This window comes from Malus sylvestris, chromosome 10 (genome assembly GCF_916048215.2).
Source record: "Malus sylvestris chromosome 10, drMalSylv7.2, whole genome shotgun sequence".
Lineage (NCBI taxonomy): Eukaryota > Viridiplantae > Streptophyta > Magnoliopsida > Rosales > Rosaceae > Malus > Malus sylvestris.
This window is the reverse complement of record NC_062269.1, coordinates 577,747-589,042: the sequence shown is the minus strand read 5'-3', so window position 1 is coordinate 589,042 and position 11,296 is coordinate 577,747. Positions and strand designations below refer to the sequence as shown.

Here is an 11,296-nt window from a genome sequence, read left to right as displayed (position 1 = left end):
GAAGAGACAGACAACACGCACAGTGATATGAGGACGATGAAGTATATAAAAAGGGTGACGACGTTTAACGTTCCTCAACGCAAAGGCAAAGGCGCTGATGACAATCTCCTGAAACTACGCCGTATCAGCGCTCTGTTTCTGCTCTTCTGCTTCTTGCACGATGACTTGGAACTTCAATTCCTGATTTGCTTTCGCTAATCTCCAAAATTCCCCCACTTTCCCCCATTTTGTGTTTTGTTTTCTTCTTAATTTTGTTGATCATATCGATACGATTGCCGACTGCTTCCACCAACCCAGAAGGTCTGCATCTGCATGTGATTCTCTCCTTCTTTCTTGCTTTTTATTTGTTTATTTATAATATTTTCTTGAATAAATTTGAATTTGGATCCGATCTTTGGTTACCTACCCATTTGAAGCTGGAATTATTGGACTAAGATCTGCATACATGTATATAAATGTGTGTGTATGTATTTTGGATTTTTCTTTTTCAAGGAATTACTTGGTCGCATAAATAATTGGATTTTTATTAATTATAAAAAGAAAGATTTTTTATTTTTTATCTTTGAAATTTGATGGGCAGAACCAGGCTGGCATCCATGGAAAAGCGTTTGCTTTGGCTTGCCCCTTAATTTAGCTTAAATGGGTTTTGTCAGTTTTACTCATTTCTCCAGCAGCTTTTGTAAAACAGAGCCTTGGTGACACACTGTGTTTCCTTTAGGATTAAAAGGGAGTTTTGCTTGGTTGCTAAGGTGATTTTTTCTCTTTTGGAGATTACCCTTTTCCATTTTCTCAACTGGGTGTGACTTGTATCATTTTTTTCTCTCTGTTTTTATTGGAATTTTACCATTTAAGATTTTATCTTAACTGTGAAGGCATTTATCTTCGTTTTCAATCTAAGCACCATTTGCAATCTAAGTATTTTCGATTCGCTAGAAAATGTAGAAACATGTAGCTGAATCTGCAAGTTATTGTTTTGTGATTGCTTCATTGACTTAAAATCCATTTAAAGCATCGTAACCTATTCTTTGTTTCCTCTTGTGGTGAAATGTATGTTCTTTCATTTCCTTGTTACTTTGGAGAGTAGAAGATTAATCAAATTTTGTTTTTCTTTTATGCAGGGTGTACTCTTATCTCTGGCTTTTTAGCAGTTAGTAGTGGATTTGATGTGCGATGCAGAGATCACGTAGAGCTCTTCTGAACAGAAGAGCTTTAGGGATCAGTGGAAGGAACCGCTTGTATAAGGTGTCTCTGTCTTTAGTTTTCGTCCTCTGGGGGCTTGTCTTCCTTTTCAGCTTATGGTTCAGTCGTGGACATGGATACAAAGGTAACCTCTTTACTGAATATTATTAGGTTCTTCTGTTGGCTCCCCTTAGAACCTGTTACGGAGTGTTTGAAATGATTTCTCAAGCGCTAATGTGTTGGATCAACTTTTTTTGTTGGGTTGCAATACCTCTTCTGATGCTCGGAATAATTCAGAATCTATGGCCTCACTTAATCTTGTTTACCTGAAAATTAGCTCGTTGTTACAGAACATATCAATCTTTCGTTTCTATTTTCCTTTGTTTGGGTCAACGATTCAGCATAGTAATTTATATGTTGTGGTGTTCTGTGCTACATTCTGCTTCTGTTGTTCAATTGGTTAGCTATGATCTTGGTTGTGATTGACTGAGAATACTGTTTCAGTTTCTGGTGTTTCTTTGCTTAAAATTTTAAGGCAAGTCTTTAAAAAAGCTGTGAAAAAACTGATTTTTGTTGAATATAGTGTGCAAATACAGTGTTGCTTAGGAACTCTTTAATAGACTCTGTCAACTTAGTAGAGTTTCTATGGGTTCAAAATTATGTGCAGAAGTGGTATGTTGTTAATTGCCAAATGATAAATCTCCGTAATAGTTTTGCATTTGAGAAAGAGTGAGCAAGAATGGGTTTGAAATTAAAATATCTTATGTTGCACAAGGTTGGAACTTTCAATTTTTGCAAATATCGGTAGCAGGTCTAATTTTATTCTGATCAAATAGGTAATGCACATGGTTAGTTTAATCAAAGGAATTGTTGCCAAGCTCGTTTGCTCTTCCATAAAGACAATGAAGTCTTGGGTTTGAAACCCCATTTCCCCTTAACTTCAGTATTTTTGCGCTAAAGGAAATGTTGTGGAAGGTTTCTGCGGATTGCAATTGCATGAATATTCCTGAGATTAAGATGGCTTGCAGTGTTAGCAAGCTTTGAAATATTCTTAGCGAAATTGTAGCTGAAAATCTCTCTGATAAAATCATAAATGGACTATTTTTTACCACCCTTTGTGAACAAGTGAGTTCATTAAAGAATTATTGCCTGCAGTTTTTTAATTTAAGACATAGCCTGAATGCCATGTTGATTTTATAGAGACAAAACCAGAACATTATTTTGTGTCATTGGCAGTGCTATAGATTAAAATAAGAGAGTGACTCTTATGGCCTTGTATTGATCTTACTTCTTTTTGTTTTTATTTATACTTTTGATATTATATATGGTCATGCATGCTTATGAGTTTTTTTTTTCCTATTTTTCTGTTTGTGTAGATGGATCCACTGTATCTCCAGTTGGTATATCAACTTGGGATGAAGCTAAGCTGGATCGTGATGAACACTATGATATACAAAAAGAATCTGATTTGGGCTACTCTTCTGGAGGTGAGTGCACAAATGGGGTTGAAACCGGTGGTTTAAATGGTGAGTTCTTTGCTATGGAAGGAAGTAAACAGCATGCCTCTGCTGAAGGAAGTAGACAGCAAGATTTAGCTGAAGGAAGTCTACATCATGCCTCAACTGAAGGAAGTATCTTTCATGACTCAGCTGTGGATGAGCAACCTGAGGTGGTGACCGCTGGTTCAGGTGTAAAACTTGAAAATGATGCTCCAAAGAATGGTCGGTTGCCTCGTGCTGTGCCTCTTGGTCTTGATGAATTCAAGAGCAAAACATTTAGTTCCAAAAGTAAATCTGGAAATGGTCAGGCTGGAGGCATAAAACATAGAGTGGAGCCTGGTGGTGCAGAGTACAATTATGCGTCAGCTGCAAAGGGAGCCAAGGTCTTGGCTTTCAACAAGGAAGCTAAGGGTGCCTCTAATATCTTAGGCAAAGACAAAGACAAGTACCTTCGCAATCCATGTTCTGCAGAAGGAAAGTTTGTCGATATAGAGCTTTCTGAAGAAACCTTGGTAGATACAATTGAAATAGCTAATCTTGAGCACTATTCGTCTAATTTAAAAGATTTTGAGGTGCTCGGCAGTTTGACTTATCCAACAAATGAATGGGTCTTTCTTGGGAATGTTACTGCTGCAAATAATAAACTTGTACAAAGGTTTGTTCTTCAGCAACCCAAGTGGGTGAGATATATAAAGTTGAAACTTTTGAGCCATTATGGTTCAGAATTCTACTGCACGCTTAGTATTATTGAACTTTATGGAGTCGATGCTGTTGAGCGAATGCTTGAGGATTTGATTTCTGTTGAAAGCAGTTCGTTTGTTTCTGAGGGAGCAACAGTTGACCAGAAACCTGTACCCTCACACCCGTACTCCCCTGAGGTTGATGAATTTTTTCATGATATTGTTAAAGAATCGGAACCCCAATATGCAGCTGGAGTGTCTAATGTGAATAATGATATGATGAATAGTGAAGTGCCTGATCCTGTCAAAGAAGTTCGTCATCAACAAGTTAATAGGATGCCTGGGGACACAGTTCTGAAAATTTTAATGCAGAAAGTTCGTTCATTAGATTTCAGTTTATCAGTTCTGGAGCGATACCTGGAGGAATCAACTTCAAAATATGGCAGTATTTTCGGAGAATTTGACAAGGATTTGGGAGAGAAAGGTACGGATTTACAGAAGATCAGAGAAGACATAAGGAATCTCGTTCAAAGCCAGGAAGTCATTGTATGTGAAATTCTACGTCATAGAATTTTGACTATTATTAGATTTGTTATGCTTCTTGTTAATAATGGTATTGTCTGTCTTTTTTGGTAGTATTATGCATTTTACTTTTCTAATGGTTTGTTGTCCTTGCAGGCTAAAGATGTTCACAATCTTATATCTTGGCAGTCCCTAGTTACCATGCAATTGAATAATCTAGTCAGGGACAATGCTATCCTCAGGTCAGATTTTTTTTCTTGAATATTTTGTTTGTGAATCCGTGCAGTGTTGAGTTGACAGAGTAACGGTTTTATTTAAAAAATTAAAAGCCAAAAGTACAAAAATGAACAAGAAGTCCAACAGTACTATCAAGAAAGTACAGAATCAGCCTTACGCTGAAAGACATACAACAAGAATGATCTTCAATCTGATAAAAGAAAAGAAAAGGAATACTCCTTAAGCTCGAAAGCACTAGATGCCCACAAGGAAGCCCAAAAACAAACCTTATCCTATAAACAGTCCAATTCATTACCAGACGAATCCTCAGAAATCCTCTTGTTTCGCCCTGCCCATAAAACCCACAAAGACTGCCATTATAGCACCTCCTTAAAGTTACACAAAAATAAAAGGAAAGAAAATTCCGAAAACTGTGTTTTGAATCAGTAAATATTTTTAGACATTAAACAGTAATTTTTTTTGGTTTGAATTTAAGTAAATATTCAGTGTGAATTAGTCAAGTGTGAAAATTATTTTAGTGAATTATTTTTTAAGCAAGTTAATTTATATACAAGTGGTAGGAAACCTTGTGCTTGTTTTTCAATTGTGTTTTTCACCAAATCTATGCAAGGGGAAGCAAATATAAAAAAACAGATATTATTGCAGATGAGGTGTACTTTTAAGGAATAAGGATTCTTAGTTTGGTTTCATCTACTTGTTTTTGCTAGCGAACGATGTGTGTAGGTGGTTGTATAATTTGAACCTAATAAAAGTTGTTATTGACCTTGCAGATCTGAGGTTGAAAAGGTGAGGGAGAAGCAGATATCTGTAGATAATAAGGGTATCTTAATATTTCTTATATGCATAATATTTTCTTTGTTAGCTCTTGTGAGGCTTTTCACAGAAATGGCGGTTAGTGTTTATATGGTATTGAGTGTTGATAGAGCAACAGAAAAGCCGAGGAAATTTTGTTGGATGAGTTCTTCCTGGCTTTTTTTACTTGTGAGCTGTATCCTTGTCCTGTTTATATTATCATTATAATCTTGGAGTTTTTTGGCTTTCTTGTGGTAATTGCTTTTACTTTTTCGTTGACGCATCCAATATTCCATTTGATTCTGTTGGTGGGAGTGGTCTATGAGTTATGATTTGTTGGTGAACGTCGATTATCAACAATAACCCCGCACAGCTTTGCTTTTATGTTTCTTATGGATCACAGTTTGTATGTAACTCGTCGCGATTTATATTTTGAATTCGTGGGAAAGATAAGAAGGTAAAGAATTGCAAGCATGAGTTATAGGATTCCCCTCAGTCAAATAGTTTAATTGCAAAATGAATAGGGTTGTTCACATGATCAACTACATAGACACACAAAACTCTTTAAGAGGTGGAGTCCTATTATTTTATGAGGGAGGGACTCGTATTAGGGGGTATCAGTTTTGTTTGCGTGTCCAAACATGGGTTTAAGCCCTATCTTATCATGCTGTCATAAATCTAAAGCTCTCTTTTTGTCGCCGTGCGCTCACTTTAATTTTGCCTCTTGACTCCTCTTTGATTTATTCTGTCTTCTGTTGTGCGGAAATCACTTCCCCCAAAGTAAAGGGAGGGAGGAGGATTTTTCTTGTCATGCACCTTTTGGTTTGTACTTTTTTTTTATTTGTCAGATGGTTTGTACTAACAAGTAAGAAAAGAAGCGATTCTTGACTTTGGACAAGATGATGGCATGGGGGTCCTCCCATCTGTCTCTAATCTCCTATATGGATAGAGATGGGAAGTACCTTCCTACACACGGCAAACCCTTTCCCCAATCTGTTGTCCAGATGATAAGGAAATGAGCTCCATTTCCTTTTATTCAAAACTAATGAGAAGTAGAAATCGGTCTTGTAGCTCTAGTGGTTAAAAGTATTTATCCTCACATATAATGCTAGAGTAACAAATCTCCTCCGTAAAATAGAAATATTTTTATATCAATTAGAAAGTGTCGTTCTTCATGATTGATGAAAGAAACATGGAAGGCTTTGGATTATATAGCAATGCACGAAGAATGTCCGATATCCATGATTGTTGGCATGGCATCACCAACTTATTATTGACAATGTAATGATTATATTCTTTAGAAACTAATTACCAATCCTTTTCTATTGTATGAATCAAATTGATTATACATATACGTAATTAATAAAATTTCAAAGATAGGGGACATGGGGTCGTTCTATCAGAGAGTTAGTCTTTTCTAATCGCTCTGAGCGGGAAGGAAGTAGCTAATTTTGTAGTTGATGGCTAATTCTTGGGTCCTAGTTTCTTTCTGACCGTCTTGTGCTAGTTTGGAGGGTAAGCCTTATGTGTAACTCAACTCGCCTAATCTATTATTATCCTTCTACATGTATGTAAATCTCAAAATTCAAACTCATCCAATGGTAATAAATACAGTGGTGAGGATTATCACTATTTGAAGGTGGTGAGCGAAAATGCACCTCACATTTTCAAGTTTCATCTAAGGGTAATGCTAAGGAGACCAAATTTCTAAACCAAATAATGTAGACGTTGATGAGTGGATTATTACTTAAGTGTTGATTAACGTGCTTATTTTCTATTGGTAACACATCATTTGATTTGCAAATTAGGTTTAAAATTTTGATCTCCCTAGCATTACCCTTCATCCAATAGTAAAAGGATGACCACGAGACAGACTGTAAACTCAAAATCTCTAAATTTGAATCTTTCACATGCACCAAAGCATTTGAGTTTTATCTACTACGTGCTATTTTTTGAATGATTGCCCATATTCAGAGCCCATAATTTTAGATAACTAAGGAATCAAATTCAGAATTCCGAGTGTTAGAGTGAGTTTTATTTGATGTTTCGAACCTTTTTTCACCAAAAAGGAGTGAAAGTGGGCGGTGGAATTTTCCAAGTTACCTAAAGAAAAAAAGATAAAAAAAGAAAGAAGTAATTGTGCCTAGCTCAAGAGATGATAATTAAAAATAAAAGTCAAGTTTCATAAGAGAGCAAGGTAAATACAATTTTTTTTAATTTATTACTCTTAAAAGGAGGGGGATAGTTTGAAACTATTACGATAATTTAGGAGAGATAGGAGTTTCAAACTCGAAACATATGGAAGAAAACGCAACACTTCATTCACTTGAATATTGGACCATATGCAAGAACATATGAATTCGATATTGCATTGTTTTGGTTGTCTTAGGTTAATTAATTACTTGTTCACTGAATCACTGCATCTATTACTTAGTTTACTTGGTTTATTATATTAATTGGACAGTGTGAATTGATATACTTGGAGACCCTTGTTATCTGCAACCATAATAAACACGTTCTATACACATGATATCTCGTACTCTTTTTTTCGAAGAATATTGATAAAAGTTATCATAAAATTGATTGACAATATAAGAGTAACTCAACGTCCTTAAAATTTACAAAACTTTTGGATGATTGACTGTAAAAATAATTGGCCGGCAGCAACAATGACTGTAAAAGTTCACAACAAATTTGGATGATTAACTGTCTAATTAATGTCTAGTCGTTTTAAAGGATAGCGCGAAGGTGGCGAACACTGCACTTGGTCACGCAGCATTTAAGTAGGGGGATTCTAACACCTCATATTATGCTGGTGTGTGTCGAGTGTTTTCCTGGGTCGTGTCCTTACACACTCGTATATATACATCTATATAAGCTTTTCCATATGTACAACCCTTTACCAAAGAATGACTTTTATGAGCAGCAAGGAATAACCATCAGTTTAAGTTATGAATCAATCTGTAAAATATGCGCATTATTCATAACATTACTAGCTACCTAGTGAGTGTGATTAATTGTGACTAGTACTTGTGGAAGAATATATATATATATATATATAGAGAGAGAGAGAGAGAGAGAGAGAGAGAGAGAGAGAGAGAGAGAGAGAGAGAGACAGTGGAGAGAGAGAGTGATCTAGAATCCAGAGATGAAACCTCCTCTCAGCAACAAGAAGCCGAATTCTTTGTTGTCGTCGTCTTCCTATTCTGTTTTGCTTCTAGCTTTTGTGGTGCCATTTTTTGTGATATCAGTGCTGGTTTGCAGTTTGGGCGTCACGAGTTCGCTTTCGTGGTCATGGGGATTCGGCAACGTATTGGAGACTGAAGACTATTCTTCTTCTTCATCAGCTTTCTCTGCAACTGCAACACCACCAAGGCCTCCTCAGGTTCTTGAAGCCGCTAAACAAGGTCATAACAACACTTCTTCCTCAAAATCAAATGAAACAGTTGTCCCTCGTCAAAATATCGTAAGATTTCTTTGTACTTTGTCTTTCTTTTTATTACAAGCGACACTACTACTCTAAGCTAGACTAAGAGGAGTGAAAGGGTCTGAACTCTAAACCCGAGATGCAATGGGTTGAAGAGAAAGCTCTATCCACCACCACTGGCAATTAATGTCTTTCTTCAAGCTCACACGAATTTCCTGTTTATCTAACGGCACTAATTGAATGTACCGCAGGGAGAAAAACAAGGGATGGTGTGGATTACAGAATCTGATGAAATTAATGGGACATCGGCTATAATAACTAGTACATCAATAAAGAGATATAGCAGGTTGGAGAAACTTGAAGCAAATTTGGCCGGAGTCCGGGCTTCCATAAGAGAAGCTGCTCGAGTCCGAAATCTAACTTCTACCCATGAAGATCCAGACTATGTTCCTCGTGGACCAATTTACAGGAATGCAAATGCTTTTCACAGGTACGTATAATCTTAATAATTATTCCATATATAATCTCTACCTCTCTTTGTAATGGTACTAATAAATAATTAGGTAAAACTTCCACAAATACTATGTGAACTATTAGGGGTGTGCGTAAATATATACCATCTTAACTAAAAATCTTGTCAATATGACAAATGATACTCTTATCACATATTTGTACATCTCTCTAATAGAGATGAGACATACATGTGTTGGTGGCCCTATTTCTATTAGAGAAATACTACAAATTTATGTTAAGTGTAACATTATGTTGTCAATCTATCAGTTAAACTTGTGTTTTAGAGTGAATGTTCCACCTCCATTTTTAGTTAAAAAATTTTAGTTCAAACATTTTCATGTGCAACACATTTGAGTCTTTTTCAAGGCTATTTTTACCAATTAAAAGACCCATAGATGGCTTAAGATAAAAATGTATTTGATTAAAGTTCGTGGGTGGGACAATATATTATGCGTCCTTGAAAGACAAGCTGTGTTTAATGAAATTCTTATCACGAGTTGTCTAGGGCTAATGAATTGGTGCGTGAAAAAGTGCTCACGCGCACAACACATAGCCGTTTTGATGTAATTTTTGACGGATATTGACAGAGATGGTACATTTACACTAAATGTGGAGTTTGTATGGTAAATTGGCAAGACTTCGAATTTTGGAGACATTTGCACACACCTTTAATAGTCCATGGGGTGTTTGTGCAAATTTCTCTAATGTTTATGACGAAGTATTATTGTCTAGACTACACTGCTGACTACTTGTATTAAAAAATTGATCCGCAAGATGATCACTGATGAAATATGGTACAAATAGTTTTATTATCATCTAACTATATCTGTATCACTGCAGGAGTTACTTGAAGATGGAAAAGCACTTCAAGATATATGTATACGAAGAAGGAGAGCCACCAATATTTCACAACGGTCCATGCAAAAGCATATATTCGACAGAAGGGAGATTTATTCATGAAATGGAAATGGAGAATATTTACAGAACAAGAGATCCAGATCAGGCCCTCGTTTATTTTCTTCCCTTCAGCGTGGTGATGCTGGTGCAGTACCTGTACGTGGCCGACTCCCACGACACTCAGCCCATCGGGCGAGCTGTCGTCGACTATGTCAATGTCATTTCGGATAAGCATCCCTTTTGGAATCGAAGTCTTGGTGCTGATCACTTTATGCTTTCTTGTCATGATTGGGTAACAACAAATCTTATATGTTCCTCCCAACCTTTTCCCTCTCTTTTTTTGTTCTTTTTCTTTCCATTTCTGATTGTCTCTACATTTTTGTAAAATATAGTCCAATATATATTAGTGATCACTTGATTAATTTAGTGATAATTATTTGCACTTTTGGTGACAACTTAAACTTTTGTGTATAATAGTTGTACAACATGATATTTAGTTTAGGTTAAACTAAATTTTGGAACATCCAATCCGTTAATTATCCCTTTTTTTTTCATGTCTAACCCTTTTTTTATGCCAACATGTGTCTAACTCTTTATCTACGGATGAGATTGCACATGAGGGTTGATGTTCGCTTGATATATGTTGTTGGTCTCGTTCCCTAGCTTACAGTGTAAAATAATGGTACCAAACTAGTTAGTTATGAATTGATTTTGTCTATGTACACATACAGGGGCCGAGCACTTCTGCATATGTTCCTCATTTATACCAAAACTCCATAAGAGTGCTATGCAACGCAAACACATCCGAAGGATTCAACCCTTCAAAAGATGTCTCATTTCCAGAAATCCATCTCCGAACGGGGGAAACCAAGGGACTTCTCGGTGGTCTCTCCCCATCCCGAAGGTCGATTCTTGCCTTCTTCGCAGGCCGGCTTCATGGCCACATAAGGTACCTGCTTCTAAACGAATGGAAAGAAAAAGATCAAGACGTGCAAGTTTACGACCAACTCCCCAACGGTGTATCCTATGAATCAATGTTGAAGAAGAGCAGGTTCTGCTTGTGCCCTAGCGGTTACGAAGTGGCAAGTCCGAGAGTGGTGGAAGCCATATACGCAGAGTGTGTTCCGGTGTTGATTTCGGACAGCTATGTCCCACCGTTCAGCGATGTTCTGGAGTGGAAGTCGTTTTCTGTGCAAGTGCAAGTGAAGGACATACCAAACATCAAAAGGATACTGATGGGAATATCACAAAGTCAGTACTTGAGAATGCAGAGGAGAGTGAAGCAGGTGCAGAGGCATTTTGTGGTGAATGGACCTTCCAAGAGATTCGATGTTTTCCATATGATTGTTCACTCCATTTGGCTCAGGAGGTTGAATATCCGCATTGAGGATGAACGAGTTGAGTAGAATCTTTTTACTTCAGTCCTATATATTACATGCATGGCATGGGACCATAACAATTTTTCGCTTTTCCAATTGGGGCAAAGTAGAATAAAAATAATAAATATATATGTAATAAATATATATAAGAAGTAGGATTCTCTCCCCTTC

The 11,296-nt window shown here is 36.7% G+C and overlaps 2 protein-coding genes across 4 annotated transcripts; both read left to right on the top strand.

The window, feature by feature from the left end:
• Window positions 1-5,167, top strand: LOC126586164 (SUN domain-containing protein 4). 3 transcript variants are annotated; one of them, XM_050250865.1, is made up of 5 exons: window positions 1-314; window positions 1,119-1,324; window positions 2,556-3,904; window positions 4,037-4,122; window positions 4,888-5,167. In XM_050250865.1, exons 2-5 carry the CDS (start codon window positions 1,171-1,173, stop codon window positions 5,135-5,137), a joined length of 1,839 nt encoding a protein of 612 aa, XP_050106822.1. In that variant the 5' UTR covers window positions 1-314; window positions 1,119-1,170; the 3' UTR covers window positions 5,138-5,167. The 3 variants fall into 3 exon arrangements, with proteins under 3 accessions (XP_050106822.1, XP_050106821.1, XP_050106823.1); XM_050250864.1 differs by having other exon boundaries at window positions 2-300; XM_050250866.1 differs by lacking the exon at window positions 1-314 and adding an exon at window positions 610-749.
• Window positions 5,168-7,993: 2,826 nt separating this feature from the next.
• On the top strand, window positions 7,994-11,296 carry LOC126585101 (probable glycosyltransferase At5g03795). The gene is made up of 4 exons (XM_050249492.1): window positions 7,994-8,375; window positions 8,588-8,826; window positions 9,690-10,038; window positions 10,478-11,296. The coding sequence occupies exons 1-4, from the start codon at window positions 8,058-8,060 to the stop codon at window positions 11,150-11,152; spliced, it is 1,581 nt and encodes a 526-aa protein (XP_050105449.1). The 5' UTR covers window positions 7,994-8,057; the 3' UTR covers window positions 11,153-11,296.